At 38.1% G+C, this 17,079-nt stretch overlaps 4 protein-coding genes across 5 annotated transcripts; all 4 read left to right on the top strand.

The window, feature by feature from the left end:
- The first annotated feature begins 425 nt into the window (after positions 1–425).
- LOC103337047 (PPPDE putative thiol peptidase family protein) lies at positions 426–4,834 on the top strand. 2 transcript variants are annotated; one of them, XM_008240197.3, is made up of 4 exons: positions 426–961; positions 2,372–2,659; positions 2,930–3,010; positions 4,392–4,834. In XM_008240197.3, exons 1-4 carry the CDS (start codon positions 784–786, stop codon positions 4,541–4,543), a joined length of 699 nt encoding a protein of 232 aa, XP_008238419.2. In that variant the 5' UTR covers positions 426–783; the 3' UTR covers positions 4,544–4,834. The 2 variants fall into 2 exon arrangements, with proteins under 2 accessions (XP_008238419.2, XP_088911723.1); XM_089055597.1 differs by having other exon boundaries at positions 494–961; positions 2,924–3,010.
- Positions 4,835–5,256: 422 nt separating this feature from the next.
- Positions 5,257–7,193, top strand: LOC103337048 (phospholipase A1-IIgamma-like). The gene is made up of 2 exons (XM_008240198.2): positions 5,257–6,036; positions 6,436–7,193. Exons 1-2 carry the CDS (start codon positions 5,527–5,529, stop codon positions 7,063–7,065), a joined length of 1,140 nt encoding a protein of 379 aa, XP_008238420.2. The 5' UTR covers positions 5,257–5,526; the 3' UTR covers positions 7,066–7,193.
- An 894-nt stretch (positions 7,194–8,087) lies between these two features.
- Positions 8,088–9,891, top strand: LOC103337049 (phospholipase A1-IIgamma-like). The gene is made up of 2 exons (XM_008240199.3): positions 8,088–8,660; positions 9,080–9,891. The coding sequence occupies exons 1-2, from the start codon at positions 8,124–8,126 to the stop codon at positions 9,671–9,673; spliced, it is 1,131 nt and encodes a 376-aa protein (XP_008238421.2). The 5' UTR covers positions 8,088–8,123; the 3' UTR covers positions 9,674–9,891.
- Positions 9,892–10,385: 494 nt separating this feature from the next.
- Positions 10,386–12,411, top strand: LOC103337050 (phospholipase A1-IIgamma-like). The gene is made up of 2 exons (XM_008240200.2): positions 10,386–11,020; positions 11,664–12,411. The coding sequence occupies exons 1-2, from the start codon at positions 10,475–10,477 to the stop codon at positions 12,279–12,281; spliced, it is 1,164 nt and encodes a 387-aa protein (XP_008238422.2). The 5' UTR covers positions 10,386–10,474; the 3' UTR covers positions 12,282–12,411.
- Positions 12,412–17,079: the final 4,668 nt, after the last annotated feature.

Here is a 17,079-nt window from a genome sequence, read left to right on the forward strand (position 1 = left end):
TCATCGTTAAGAGCACTTCCACTAGTGCAAGCCAGCAAGGGCAGAAGGCCCCCTAGCCCTCAAAAACCAACTCCAGCTGTGAAGGCCAGCCCGGCAAAGAGTGGGTTTCATTAGTCTAGCAAGCCCAAAGGCAAGACTTGCTGTTGGTTAGTTGATGTCACCATGACATCAACGACCAATTTAAATACCCATATTTTTTTTATTTTATATATAAATACTTAGCTATGTTCTTCACTTTCCACACAAAAACTCCATACAAATTCATATCCTTATATCTCATATGAATAGTATTTGCCTTTACTCACGTAAATAGTATCTGCTCTTACTTGCCCTTACCTTTTAACATTGTACCATGGGAGGAAAGTGCTCTAACCACTTGAACCTATGGTAATATGTACCCAAACGAAAGTCATTGCCATAGGGCAAGTTCGTCATTTACGAAAAAACAAAGGGAATTGTCCTAACTTTCACTTGTTTGGAGCAAACTGCATTAATAACTTAATCGTCGTCCCCTGGGACGATTCGCACACTTTCGAAATTCAACGAACGAACAGAGCTTCCAATAATCGTAAAAAATAATTATATCCTAAAACTCCAAAATTTACATTAAAACTTTCCCCATTTTCCTCAAATTTTCTCGGCAACCAAACACACAACTCGAGGTTAGAAAACATCCTTACTATATTCACTTCCCTGAGGTTCCTGCTGATTGGCGAACACGATGATCAGCTTGTGATTATATCAGAACGCAATTGAGGAAATTAGGGTTAGCGACTCAATACAATGCGGTTGTTTCCTTTGAGCTCAAGCCCGACCTCAACCTCGACCTCGAGCACAGAGAGGGAGAAGACTGATCGGAAAAAAAATCGCGCCCTTTTGTACCTCAATGTCTACGATCTCACGCCTGTAAATAACTACCTTTACTGGTTTGGATTTGGGATCTTCCACTCCGGCATCGAAGGTATGCGACTTTCGTGGCTTTTCAGCTCTCTTAGTAATTGAAATTTGAATTTGTGAATATTCATTTTCAATTTAGGTGTTATTTCTGTTTAATTGTGAACAATTTTGGGTTTATTGCTATAAATTTTGAATTTTTAGAAATGTCATGGTGTATTTTGTTCGTATGGGTGGATAGTTATGTGGAAATAGGAGTATGGTGGGCATTGTTGTGGTTGTTGTTAGATTTGCCCTGCAAACTGTGATATGCTTATAGTTTATTGACAAGCTAAGCTAATGTTAGTAAGAGAATAGAGTGACTGAAATGGTAACTACAAGAGATTTCATATGCCCAATGTCTGAAATCTTGCTCATTATTTTGATCATTGACAAGATGTAAACAATTATTGTTTCGGAGAATTTCCCTACAGCAGATTTCAAATAATCCTGTGATGAAATCTAAGCAGCTATGTGTGGCTTGATGTAGAAAACTATTTTCTTATCATATGAAAAGTGCAGTTCCATGCATAAGGAGACCCAAATATAGGTAAGGATTAGTATTTTGGAGTGTTAATGGTACTTTCTTAAAAACAAAGTTGGATATTTATGTAACAGAGGAAGTTTATAAATTTAATCGTTTTTCTTTTTGAAGATATTAAGTGCTAAATGAGAAAATAATAGTGCATTTTTGTACAGAACTTTAACAGTTAGAAACCTTTTATTTATTATTATTATATTAAATTAAATGATTAAATAGTTTTGAGATTCTGTGTAAGAGAGTAAGATATTGGATAGAGATAATTGTAAGTTCTACGAGATCTGTACTAGAGTTAAGGTCTACAATTGTGGTCTTGGAATAGAAGCATCAAAATATATGCAGGGTTTTCTGGAAATATATCATACAAAACGTACAACTTGGGTGAGGGATCAAATTATATAAAGGGTTATTGTAACTAGAGAGAATTATATGTTGAATTAATGGTATAATGCTTAATGAACCATGGAATACCTGAATATGAAAAACCTGCAATAAAAATATTGGAGGATTACATTAATTCATTGAGTTTATAGAATCCTTTATACTGGAGTGTAGGCTAGTTTACACCCTCAAATTGATTCGGATAGAAGATTTGACTTCCTTGATTACTTTAACTGTTGATTGATTGGCTCAATTCCTAAACATTAGGCTGATCTGTATTGCTGAATTTGTGTTTTGGAATTCTATATAAACACCTATATACTCTATTCACTGGTAATGAAATACATTCAGTTTCTTAGTTCTTTCTTTGCAATACATTACGCATTATTTTTGTTTGTTTTTCCTTTGGTTTTTCTATATTTTATACTTGAGTAGTCGGACGGAATCTCCTTGGAAGTCTTCATATTAAATTATAGATGAAAGGCATGACAAAGTTCTACCTATTTTTATACCCAGTTCATGGCTTGGAGTATGGATTTGGAGCCCATGAGTATCCTAGCAGTGGGGTTTTTGAGGTGGAACCAAGAAGTTGTCCTGGCTTCATCTTCAGAAGGTCAGTCCTGTTGGGCAGCACTGATATGTCTCGCTCAGAATTGCGGTCATTTATGGAGCACCTTTCTGGAAAGTATCATGGTGATACTTATCATTTAATCGCCAAGAATTGCAATCATTTTACTGATGAGGTCTGTATGCGGCTAACTGGAAAGCCTATACCAGGATGGGTAAATCGGCTGGCCAAAGTAGGTGAGAGTAAAGATACTCTACTTAAGTATTCACAAGAGCAAGCTATCTTGAATTTCATGATGGTGCTTCTAGACCTTATAAATGAATGACATATCCTTGTTAGGGTTGGATACTATTTATTAACTTTGCTTTGCATGCCCGTAGATTCCATAGAATAGGAAGATCAACATCATTATCGGAAATGGGTTTTATAAAGGTCTAAAACTTTACTTTGTTGATGATTCAATAAGCTTTTCATTTATCTAAGTAGAGGTTTTTCTCAAGTTTCAGGTTCTTTCTGTAACTGTCTTCTGCCAGAAAGCATTCAGATTGCAGCAGTGAGACATCTTCCTGACCATCCTGCATATTCTGGTATGTTCCCAGTTGACAGTCATTTTTCTAAAGATGTTTGAATCACAATTTTGCATATTTTTTTGACTTAAGCCTAAGCGTATTATGCTTGCATCAGCTGTCTAAGAGAACGGAAAAAAGTTATGGTATGAACATGCTCATGTCTTTGCATGGGAAACTTATATGCTGTGTCTATCTATATCATTGCAGAAATATAAAATAAGGAAATAAAATTGAACTGAAGCAGATCTTTTCTTCATAGTACTACAGAAGGCCCATGCACATATGATTTGTGTGCAATGAGTGGGGGTTAGGAATGCATAGGAGAGCGGGCTGGTTGAAAGTAGTAGGTGAGAGTGAAAATGGGAAGCATTGAACTATAGTGGGGCACTCAACTATAAGCGCACCATCGTTGGTTCTTCAATCTGTTATCAATATTATTTAAAAATGCTAGCGATATATAGCAACAATAAAGAGAGTTGGGCGATTCTATTTGAGCGATTCTTATGCACATGATAATAAGTGAGGCGATGAAAACATGAGGCTGTGAAAAAAGTTAGATACCTGTAGAAGTTTTTTAATTATGTGTCTGAACCTCATTCAGCCGACCAAGGCTGAACAAATGAGATTATGCATGGTCGAAATTGACTAAATGTGTTAGGTATGTTTGATTACTTGAGTCTCTGTATTGTTTGCCCAAGGTTGGTTGAACGATGCTCAAATCTAAAATTAATGCCCGAAAACAACAAATAAAACCAATAAATTTGCACATTTCTCTAGAACCTATAATTAAAATCCAAGCCAAGTGGTTTCAAACCACCCATCATTTCTTTGAGCAACTGTTTTTCATTTTTATTTGAGCATTATCACACTGTGCAGTAGCTTAGGGTTTTGTTCAGTCTAGTTACTGTTTCTTTGTTTTCTGTTTCTATGTGGCCATCTCTGTATTTTATTGTCTATTGCAATAAAATTTGTTTCCTTTAAAAAAAAAAAGAAAAAGATCACATTGTGCACAAGGTTGTGGAGATGCTGGATTAACAAATGAAGCAAAGCACTCAACCTGTAGTTCTGGTGCATGTTAATCAAAGAGAATATCAATAAAGCTGTAGAATTTCATCGCACAGAATCTATGTTCCGTTTACCTTTTCTGGATAAGCTGCTGCTAAATCTTAGCAAATCTGTAGCGAGTTCATTTGAAGGAAGAGGTAGAATCATCACTCTGATGGAATCAACCTCCTGGCTTAATTGCATTTGGTTGGGATATTGATCTGGTCATGGAAAGTTGGGAACTCTAGTTGGTTAAGCTGATGTTTTCTGGATCCTGCCATGCAGGCTGCCATCAATTATTAACATGTGTGTCTCTTACAAGATTTTTTGAACCGTTTTTATTTTGTCAATACAGGTGAGGATGATGATGACGACGGATCAGAATCCATCGCATCATCTGGAACAGAAGGAAGTGAAGAGGGGCCAAATCATCATCTGCTGACTACACCAGCAGGTGATGTAGCTTTCCTGAAGGAAAAACCCTTGAGGTTAGCAAGGGAACAGTAATTTCTTCCTCTCATTGAATTTGGGTTGTCTTGTGTCCGTGTTTGTACTCATAGTCTAATGATTCTGAATGTATCACAAAACATGCCTCTGGCGATAGTTTCTGGCATAATGATGATGCTTTGAGATTTGTCTGCTGCCTGTACCTTTAAAAATGTACGAGTATTGTATCTGAACTATCATTCAAAAACGTACACTCGGTATATTTTGATCCTGTATTTAATACAAATTGTACTTAATACGCTGTTCATAGATGCTATTTATATCCAAAGAAATTGAAGTGGAAGTTTGTCACCTTCTTAATGTCGTAGATCCTTGACGATGTCTTACGTTTCTATGCCGAAGTGCTAAACGAATTTGTAAATTACGATGTTGTTGATCACTCGTTTGAGCTCACTATACAATGTGAACCCGTTATCTGAACCGTTCAACCTTTAGGTTCTCGTTCATGTATTATTATAGCCAAAAATCATCCAAATTTGAATAGATAGATGAACACACAATTTTCAAAATACAATAAGAGTACTTACGATGATAATGAATAATGAAGGGTTCAGATTATGGATCTTACTATGGAGCAATTCCAGATAAGTGATTATATTAATTAGCGCTTGAGCACACTTTGTTTTGTTTTTGTTTTTCCAATATTGATCGATTTGGTAATCATTGATCGTATACTAGTAAACTTTGGTTTATTTCGGTACTTATCAAAACCAAGCTAACATTTTTGGCTTTATTTTTCTGAGAAGAAGTTTTGGTTCTTGGTTTTATGGATTGTTGAAAAAATGACAAAAAGAATTGGGAAAGAAAATAAATAAACAAGCAAAACGAAACGTGTGTTAATTGGATGGTGCATGAGTCAGGAGAGAAGCATGCACCAGGAGTATCAATCCCTTCAAGTTGGTCAAGCAAGGACATCAATCCTTTCACGTTTTGGTTAATCAATAATACCAATCCTTTCAAGCTGGTGAGGCAAGAAGGTGTTCATGGATGCCATAGCAAGAAGGTGGAGGCTTCTCAGTGGCGAGACCGAGTGGGAGGGTCTACTTTACCCTCTCGACATTGATCTCCGCCGCTATATCATTCACTATGGAGAAAGGGCTTCCGCCATTGCTGATGCCTTTATCGACGAGCCAAAATCGAAGAACTCCGGACTCCCTCGATATGCAAAGAGAAACTTGTTCTCCAAGGTGGGTTTGGAGAGTTATAGTCCATACAAGTACGTTGTGAAGACGTACTTATATGCAGCAACAAAATTAGTGCCCGGGAAATCGATCTGGTTGGGTTATGTTGCAGTGACAACAGATGAAGGGAAGCGCGTGTTGGGGAGGAGGGATATTCTGATTTCATGGAGAGGAACCAAGTTGGAGAAGGAGTTTGATATTGACAGAGAGACCACTTTGGTCCCAGCTTCTGACGTTCTGGGCAAGGACAATGTCAATAAGCCTAAGGTGCACTCCGGTTGGCTTAACTATTATACTAGTTGCAGAAACCAGGTATAGTTTTTGGAGGTTCATTATCATTAATTTTTAACTTCAGTTTAGTCTCTTATTTCCGAAAACACGCTAAAATTTCTACCCTCAAATCAACAGTTAACTGTTTTTCGATTTGAGTGATCTTTCGGAGAGAGAATTTATGAATAATGACGATTCAGATCAATGGAATACATTGCGAAACAGAATCTTACAAGAATGTCCCTCATATAAGTCAATAGAAACTCTCTATGTTATACAAATTATTATACTATACGTTTGTCCAATTTAATATTCCATGCATAATTTGTCCATTTTAATTGAATTTTCCATGTTCAGTCCCACCTTCTAAGCGTAGCCTAACTATATACATACATCAATGTTTCCTTAATCAAAGAATTGTTGAATTTTCCATTGTCTCAGGCTCTTGTTGCAGTCAAAGAACTGTTGAAGAAATACAAGGGCGAGGAGATCAGCATAACTGTCACGGGCCATAGTATGGGTGCAGCAATTGGAATCCTAAACGCAACGGACATTGTTTATAATGGATACAATAAGCTTATCGACAAGCCAGGCAAGGCATCTCTCGTCACGGCCATTGTGTTTGCCTGCCCCGGCCTCGGAGACTCAGGCTTCAACAAAGTATTCGCCAGTCTAAAAAATCTTCACGTCCTGCGTGTCGCGAATACTAATGATCTTGCCCCCATTTTATCACCTGAAGGAAAATATGTCCATGTCGGAAAGGAGTTGCGATTCAACAGTCTTATGTCGCCCTACCTCAAGGCTCTTTCGGATTATGATGACTGGATCGGCATAGTAGAGATGTTTCACGATTTGGAGGTTTACTTGCATGGAGTTGCAGGGACGCAAGGTGAAAATGGTTTCAAATTGGAAGTGGATCGTGACATTGCCCTGGTAAACAAATTGTTGGATGCCGTAAAAGATGAGTACCGTATTGTTGTTAAGTGGTGGATAGAGAAGAACAAGTCCATGGTTCAACAGGATGATGGCTCCTGGGTTTTAATGGATCACGAAAAAGATGATGATGCATGAAAACCATGTAGTTGATCAACGAATATTATATATGCATGACAATGTCGCATAAATAAAGTTTGCCCCTGTTGTGGCCTTTTATGTACTCTTTCTTTTACTATCAATGAAGTTCTATACATCTTATTGCCTCTCGAATTAAGCACCAAAAGATTAAAATTGGTGAAATAAAGAAATTTTAGTTATTAATTTGGACCTAAACTAAGTCCTTTTTATGATCTTATGTGATCAGCCAAACTAAAATCACTCAATGTGGATTTAGGGCTCGTTTGAGATTGATTTTAAGTAATTCTAGGGAGAAGCACCTCCCGTGTGCTTCTCGTGCTTCTCCATAACATCACTCAAATGGATTATTTGGAGAAGTGATTCTCTGTAAAAATGATTATTGGCCTCTCCAGAATCACTCCCAAACGAGCCATTAATTAAAGACCAATCTAGCTTTCTAATATGTGTTTTTCTGATTTTTCCGTTTTCCTTTCATTTTATACAAGGGTAACAGGCAGTTTTGGGTACACAAATATTGTAGTAAGGTTCAGTGAGCAAATAATAGGGTCTATATAGAATTTCCCTAAAACAAAAATGTACAAGATCAAGAGATTGATCAAGATTAACATAACAGTAAGATGAAAAGATTTGTGTCTGTTTTCCTTAGGGCCTTTTTTGTGTGTATAAATTCTAGTTACGTGTTTCGGTTTACTAATAAGATTTTTGAGACATTTCTCTCATGTTCACCTTTGTGTATACACACATACGTATGTATATGTATATACGTGTTTGCATGTTTATCTGTTAATCATAGTTTAAGAATACCATATATCAACTTAATAATTTTGAGAAAGTAACGAAATTAATTATCAAAGAAAATAAATAAATAAAAAGCAAAACAGACACGTGATTAGAGATTACCAAGAGGTTGGATGGTGCATGTGAGTCATGACAGAAGCATGCATCAAGAATATCAATCCCCTCAAGTTGGTTAAGCAAGAAGATCAATGCTTTGGAAGTTTGTTAGTTACTAATATCAATCCTTTGCAAGCTGGTTAAGCAAGAAGAAGACAATCATGAATAGCATAGCAAAAAGGTGGAGGCGTCTCAGCGGCGAGACTGAGTGGGAGGGTCTACTCAACCCTCTCGACCTTGATCTGCGCCGCTATATCCTTCACTATGGGGAAAGGACTGCCGCCATAGCTGACGCCTTCATTGATGAGACAAAATCGGACAACTGCGGACTTCCTCGATATGCAAAGAGATATTTGTTCTCTAAGGTAGGTTTGGAGAATTCTAATCCATACAAGTACAAGGTGAAGAAATATTTATATGCTGCGACCACATTATCACCCGGGAAATCAATATGGTTAGGTTATGTTGCAGTGACAACGGATGAGGGAAAGAAAGTGTTGGGGAGGAGGGACATTTTGGTTTCATGGAGAGGAACGGAGCTGGTGGAGGAGTGGGGTATTGACATAGTGTTCGATTTGGTTAGTGCTTCTGATATTCTAGGAGAGAAGCATGACCCTAAGGTTCACCATGGTTTCCATTCCTATTACACTCATGTTGACCCTCAGTCTCCACACAACAAAACTAGTTGTAGGGCTCAGGTAACTTTGTTTTGTTAATGTTTTAGTTTTTGTTAGATGAGCTAGCTAGTGATGTGCATTGGAAACCCGTTTGTACTACTTCTGTAAAAGACACTTTTGCTCATAAGCGGTTTTTAAAAGAAGCGCTTCTATTTCTATTAGAAGTACTTCCAAGTTTAGTTTATTAAAAATTCAAGTGTTTCCTTAAAAAAAAAAAAACTTAGAAGTGATTCTTGAAGAAGTTCCTAGAGTATTTTTGTGACCAATTTGAACCATCGTACCAAATATCGGATGAATATATATTTATGGTTTAGTTTTTGCTACAGTCTAAATTTTTGTTGCTCCTATATGTAAACAAGACAACAACATTTCTTTGGAGAAAAAATTGAAATATTCTGATCTGCAAAAGAAATAAAGTTTATGTATTCTTGTATTTTCAGGCTTTAGCTGCAATTAAAGAAGTAGTGAACCGATACAAGAATGAGACAATCAGCATAACTGTCACTGGCCACAGCATGGGCGCTGCAATGGGAATTTTAAATGCTACAGACATTGTTTATAATGGATACAATAAGCCCCCAGGCCATCCAGTCTGTCCTGTCACTGCCATTGTGTTTGCTGCCCCTCGTCTTGGAGACCAAGGCTTCAGCAATGTGTTCTATGGTCTGAAAAATCTTCACGTCTTGCGTGTCACGAATGACTACGATTTAATCCCTTCTTTACCGCCGTTTGCAAACTATCTTCATGTCGGAAAAGAGCTGAGATTCGACACTTTCAAATCACCGCATTTGAAGGATCCAAAACAGAGCCTGCACAGTTTGGAGGTTTACTTACATGGAGTTGCAGGAACACAAGGAGAAAATGATTTTAAATTGGCAATCAAACGTGATCTTGCATTAGTAAACAAATATTTGGACGGGCTAAAAGATAAGTATCTTGTAGTTGCTAAGTGGTGGACAGAGAAGAACAAGTCTATGCTTCAAGTGGGCGACGGCTCCTGGGTGTTGATGGATCATGAAAGCGATGATGATTGATGTGCCTAATATTTGTGGAGTTACATGCCATACGTTTCTATTTATTTGCTTATCATTACATGTCATACTTGATAATAAATAATTTAAGCTAATAATCACATGTTATATTTGGTTGAAGAAGCAACAATATTTTATTAATAAGATAAACAAAACAAGCACAAAACAACTAAGATGCCGAATATGAATACAACTTATAAAGCAAATTTCACCAAATGGACAGATTAGATCAATATCATATTGCAAAATTGTTGTTAATATTTTAAGTCGTTTGCCGCCTTACTCCCAAAACAAAGGGTTAAGTAGCTGGACTTAATAATCATTACAAGATTACATATATTAGACGTTAATTATGACGTGAAGAGCATGCCCATAATGCATTAAACAAAGAATTAATAATCAAGTGATATTAAACAATCATATGACTTTTCAACCCAAAAAAAAAAATATATGACTAGCAATAATGATCCAAAATATATGCGTGCAAGACATCAAGGTTTCAATATTAATATACTACATCCTTATCATATTTAGTCCTTTCAAGTTAACTAGCTGGCCGGTAAACAAAGCAAGCAAAAACCAAACATGTGGGACATTAAATATTTAATTGGAGGCCTTGTTCATGCGGCTGGGAATTTGACCAATTGCTAATTTTGAAGAGCAAAGAAACAGGATAAGTAGTACATCCTTCACTATAAATACAGGAGCTTCGACATCGATAGATAATGCATCAAGGTTAATTTGTTCCAATTAATCCTCTCTATAGTTGTTTATTGGTAAAGCAAAAGAAATTTTTTTAACTTCATGGGTAGCTTCGCAGCCAGGTGGAGGGTTCTGAGCGGCGAGGACGAGTGGGAGGGTCTGCTAGACCCTCTCAACATCGATCTTCGCCGCTACATCATTCACTATGGTGAAAGGGCTGGAGCCATTGGTTATGGATTCATTGACAAGCCAACATCAATTTCGAAGAATATCGGACTTCCCTGGTATGCCAAGAGAAATTTATTCTCTAAGGTGGGTTTGGAGACAGGCAATCCATACAAGTACGAGGTGAAGAAGTATTTGTATGCAGCAACAAGATTTGCGCCTGGGAAATCAATCTTGTTGGGATTTGTTGCGGTGTCGACGGATGAAGGAAGCAAAGTGTTAGGAAGGAGGGACATTCTGATTTCATGGAGAGGAACCATGTTGGACCAAGAGGTAGAGGTCGACGCTACGATACTTTTTTTCTCAGCTTCTGATATTCTGGGGAAGGAACATAATCCTCAGGTGCACCTTGGTTGGCATGGCTATTATACTAATCTTGACTCTGAGTCAGCACACAATAAAACTGCTAGTTGCAGAGATCAGGTATATATAAGTTTCTTTTTAATTCTATTTTTGTTTTAAGTTGAATTGATAGTAATTCTACAAGTACCAACTGTTATCTCAATTTGAAAGAAAGAAGATGATTGTATTCATAAATCAGGCACAAAGACCATTAGCCACGAATGCCAGAACAAATACCACTAAAAGTAAGTTCTTGAGTTTTTATAAAATAAACGAGATAGTTTGAACACTTACATCCTTATTGCTCTAAATTAAGTACTATAAAGGAGTGTAAGTGGATAAAATTGGAGAGGGAAATCACCACTCTTGTAATATTATACTTGAAAATCAACGGTAGTATGGTAATAGACATAAAAAGGGTAAAATAGTAATGAAATATCACCCGAACCATCTTTTTTCTTTGATAAATTTTTTTTTTGTTACCAAACCAACTCCCATCCAAACACATCGCACTTTTCTTTAATATTCTATATAGTCACGAAATTCACACAGAACAAGTGTAATTACTCATATTAAACAAACCAAACATTCAACATGGCTTATGATTTGATCAAGTTTTATAACACCAAATCAGTTATTTCAACTGGATTGATCAAGTTTTATAACAGAAAAATTAAAGTGAAAACATAAATTTCCACTTATATCTTCTGTATATTGTTTGCAGGTTCTAGCTGCAGTTAGAGAACTAGTAGACCAAAACAAGGACGAGGAGATCAGCATTACTGTCACTGGCCACAGCATGGGTTCAGCTATTGCAGTTCTAAATGCAACTGATATTGTTTATAACGGATACAATAAGCCTACAAACTCAAACAATGTGAGTCTTGTCACAGCCATTGTCTTTGCCTGCCCAAATGTGGGAGACCAAGGCTTCAAGAAGGTATTCTCTAGTCTCGAAAATCTTCGGGTCTTGCGTATCACCAACGAATGGGATCCTGTCCCTAAGTTACCAATTCTACCTTATGTTCCTGTTGGAAAAGAGTTGGTAATCGACACTCTCAAATCGCCCTACTTGAAGAATGCAATAGACTCTGTGCATCAGTTGGAGGTTTACTTGCATGGAGTGGCAGGAACACAAGGGAGAAACAATAATGATTTTAAATTGGAAATTAATCGAGATCTTGCATTGGTAAACAAAATTTTGGATGGTCTAGATGATAAATATCATATAATTCCTAAGTGGTGGATAGAGAGGAACAACTCTATGGTTCAGATGGAGGACGGCTCCTGGGAGTTAATGGATCATGAGAAAGATGACGACGACGATGATGATGGAGCCTAGTATTTAAATTGACAATCATGTGGGACTGGGATAAGGAACAACTCCACGCACCAAATAAACTATAGCATCTAGTTTTAATGTTCCTATTGTTTCCTTAGTTTGTAGCTCAATTGAAAAATGGCATAAGAAATTTGCTAAGAGGAGTTTGTAGCTCATGGTTACATGTATCCTTACACTCGAAGTTTGGTTCGATTTCCCTCCTCTTCTGACTTGTATAAAAAATAAATAAAATAAAATCAAGAATTCCTTTTCGTTTGTCCAAGAATTTTCGCAACCTCATTGTTTGTGCAAATTGTTGACTAATTAAACTTTCCTTGCACACCAAGGATTTCCATATTAATTGTAATTAATTTCCCTTTTATTTTTGATTTCCTACTATAAATAGAATTAGGAGTTATTAATTTCCTTGGTCTTCAAGTTTTTATTGTACTATAAATATGACCTCCTACAAGGACTTATACACAAAATTCCAACAAACGCATATTCTGTCATAGTTTCTCATACTTTAGCATGGTATCATAGTAGCGATCTTGGGATTGCCGACTCTAGCTTCAAACCCTCGCCACCATGGGGGAGGATGAGTTTTTCATTCCTCATGAAGGTAGCACCATCGACCCCACCTCTCCTTCTCACCCTACTTTAGCTGAATTGAGTGTTCAGATGTCTCAGTTCCTAAAGGTAGCTTTGCAGCTAGGTGGAGGGTTCTGAGTGGCGAGGACATATGGGAGGGTCTGCTAAACCCTCTCGACATCTATCTTTGCCGCTACATCATTCATTACTGTGAAAGGGCTGGAGCTATTGGTTACGGATTCATCGACAAGCCAACATCAATTTCGAAGAATATCAGACTTCCCTGGTATGCTAAGAGAAATTTATTCTCTAAGGTGGGTTTGGAGACATGCAATCCATACAAGTATGAGGTGAAGAATTCTGCTTTTTCTGTCCTCCCTCCTAATTCCACCTCTTGGTTTGCTCTTGCTCCTCATGTTACTCACATTCCTTTCCAAGTAGCCACCATGCCATCACCATTGGCTGCCACTTACTCGCTGACTGCACCACCCACATCATCCTCCGCTGCCTCTTTTGCCTTGGAGTAGCTTTGCCCCCTTGCGCACATTCCACCCACGACCCTCTGTCTCTTCACTTCCGCTACAAAACCCACCCCTTCTAACCCACCCCATACTACTTATACCCCTCCACAAACCAAGAACCCAACCCATCTCCCTTCCAATCCAACCCCTACTGAACCCAGTAACCCAACCTCCCCAACCATCCCATATTCGTACCTACACCAGAACCCAAATAGACTCGTTCTTACCTTCCTAGCCACTGATCTATCGCCTCCCCCACCACCTTCTATCGCACTACCCATGGTTCTCGATCACCAAATGGTGATGCGTGCTAAAGCCGGTATTCGCAAGCACAATCCTAGTTATGCTCTAGTCGCTACCAAACACCCTATACCCTCATCTGTTGAGCCGACATGTGTTTCTCAGGCCATTAAATACCCTCATTGGTGAGCTGCCATGTCCATTGAGTTTAATGCTTTCATTAGCAATGGAACTTGGGAGCTTGTTCCACATGACCCTCATTGTTATAGACGTGGAATTTTATTGAAATATAAATTTGCTAATTTACAGTTAATAGTCAAAATTCAAAATTTGACTAGTTAAAGATAACTGGAAAATTTGTGGGTTCCACATAAATACACGTGGCACATGACTCATGCAGACAAAGGTGTGCACCAGAAATGACATTTGTTAGCATCTAAGATCTTCATCAATCAAATGAAATCATATGCCAAAAAGGAATACATTATCCTTATTTGGTCATCTTCCTAAATCACAAGTTAATTTCCCTAAATGAAGGATTTTGACTTAATTAAGAGCTAAATTAAATCAATTAGCTCAAATTAAATCAAATCAGAAACCAATTCCACAAATCAAGGGATTCAGCTTGGGGATTCCAAACTAAGACTCAATTCTTTGCCTATAAATACTAGGCTCATATTCGTGAGAAAGGACCTTTGGAGGGAGAAGACACACACACTTTGTAAAACAAGAGAGATCTTTACCTAAAGCAACACCTAGACTCTCAAGTTCTTCATCAAGCTTGTGGAGAATCACTAAGCACAACAAACACGTGCTGATTCCTCCACTGCCAAAGTCGAAGACTATCCACCACGTGACACTACTCGTGGTCCTGACGTATTCGAGATCAAGCCGTGACGGCCTCAACGAAGTCTCAAATTCCGATTCAAGATCAAGTGCTTGGCACCCTTGAACCGCACACATACTCTTGAAGATCGAATAAGAGGAAATTCTTTTATTTTTGTAAAAGAATACCCACAAAGATTGTAACCTACACACTTGATAAATCAATACAAATATTATTTTGTACACGTGTTCTTGTCTTATTTGTCGCAGGAAATTCGTGTTTATAGTTGTAAATGGGTGTTTCGTATCAAACGACACCCTGATGACACTATTGACAAGTACAAGGCCCGTTTGGTCACCAAGGGCTTTCATCATTGCCCTGGCGTCAATTTCTAGGATACTTTTAGTCTAATGGTCAAGCCCACCAACATCCATGTTGTGTTGCATCTTGCCGTGTCTAATGGCTGGTCTATTCATCAATTGGATGTCAACAATGCCTTTCTTCATGACACAATCAGTGACACTGTTTATATGTCACAACCCCGGGTTTTGTTGATGCCAACCTACCATCTCATGTTTGTGAACCCTAGAAGGCTCTTTATGGCCTTAAGCAGGCACGCCAGACATGGTACAAGGAATTGAGCTCATTCTTGCTCTCTAATGGCTTCTACAATGCTACCTCTGATGCCTATCTATTTATTTCTACCTTTGGCAGTCATGTCATTTATTTCTTGGTTTATGTTAATGATCTTATTGTTACTGGCAACGATTCTTCTCTTGTAATGCAGTTCATTGCCACATTGGCTTATCGGTTCTCTATCAAATACTTGGGGTTTCTTCATTACTTCCTTGGTGTTGAGGTTGTTCCCACCACGACTGGTCTCTTTCTCTCCCAACACTATTACATTCGTGATCTCCTGCTCAAAGCAAAAATGGACAGTGCTAAGGAGGTCAGCACTCCATTATCTCCCTATGATAGTCTTGTGCTCAATGATGGCTCTCCGCCTACTGATGCTTCTCGATTTCATCAAATCATTGGTGGTGGTCTTCAACATCTCAACCTCACATGCCCTGACATATCCTTTGCCGTTAATAAACTCTCTCAGTTCATGTATCAACCTTCGGAATCTCACTAGCAAGCCCTCAAGTGTCTCCTTCGTTACTTGAAAGGCACCTTATACTTTGGTCTTCATCTTTCTCGCTGCTCCTCTCACCGTCTCTATGCTTTCTCTGATGCGGATTTGGCCGGCAATCGTGATGACTGTAAATCCACTACTGTCTATGTTGTTTATCTTGGTGGAAACCTCATCTCTTGGAGCTCTCGTAAGCAATGCTTTGTAGCCCGCTCTTCCACCGAAGCGGAATATCATGCCATTACTACCACCACTGCAGAAATTGTAGGGATTCAATTCCTGTTACGTGAACTTGGCATTTCCCTTCCCGCACCACTGCTCATTGCCTTGGACAACATTGGAGCCACATTTTATTGTGCTAATCCAATTCTCCATTCTCGCATGAAATATATTGATATTGATTTTCAGTTTGTCCGGGATCGTGTCAATATTGGTCTTCTTAAAGTTTCTCATGTTTCTACAGTTGACCAGCTTGCCGACGCCCTCACCAAACCACTTCCACGTCTGCATTTTGATCTTCTCCGGTCCAAGATCGGTGTCTCCGATGGGACCACCATCTTGCGGGGGCTTAAAAGGGAACCTTCATCAAAGGAAATCACCTCATCATCAACGCAATCATCTGCAATCTTTCACCAAAGTCAACCTTGATTTCTGCCTTCCTGTCATAGCTGATCTGGATTGATTCTCTACATCAATCCTGTTGTATTTACCTTATTTAGACATTATCAATGTGTATATAATAGTCAGCCCATGTATCTGTAATCAATCTATGAACTATACCATTCATTCTTAATCTCTTTAGAAGCAACCATTACCTTCCCATTATCATATTGACAACAAGTTTCATTTTTGCTCCATTTCCGACCTGCCCCAGGTAGGAAGACTTCTTTCCCATGACATTAAAAGCAGGAATCACTTCCTCGTACAATGCCTACATTTATAATCAGTGAACTGCTGCAGCAATGTTACAAATAAACATACATTTTTAACCTGCGGACAGGAATAAGCATGTGAGGAATCCTACTCCTTACTTAACCATAGGTATTGCAATCATGACTCCGAACGGAAGAATATAATATAGTTATTGTATTTTGTAGCCCATCCCTTACTCAAAACTCTGCAACTCTAGCCCTAGGAAAAAAGAGCTTTATAATAACCCTAGAGGATATATTTTCTTTTTTGTTCCCTTCACGATATCTGGTTCTGTTTGAATTTCGCTTTCTTTAAACTGAAAGATCTGTACAACTTTGAGGTTTTCAGGAATAAAAATAAAAACATTACCTATTTTACTCTCTTTTTTTGTGCTGTTTGCAAAAGTAAAATATGTAAAGCCCACGTCATGTGTACAAGCTCTAACTTTCCCAGTCAAGGACTCCTAATAAAGTTTTAACTTTGCCTAGCATGGATTAGAATTCGAAAAAGTCAGCTTTACTCTTTAAGTGGCAAACTACTGCACATATCACAAACTTTAGTGTAATTAAAGATAGAAACTCATGTCAAGACTGCTCC

The sequence above is a fragment of the Prunus mume genome, linkage group LG7 (assembly GCF_029339155.1).
Source record: "Prunus mume cultivar Tortuosa linkage group LG7, ASM2933915v1, whole genome shotgun sequence".
Lineage (NCBI taxonomy): Eukaryota > Viridiplantae > Streptophyta > Magnoliopsida > Rosales > Rosaceae > Prunus > Prunus mume.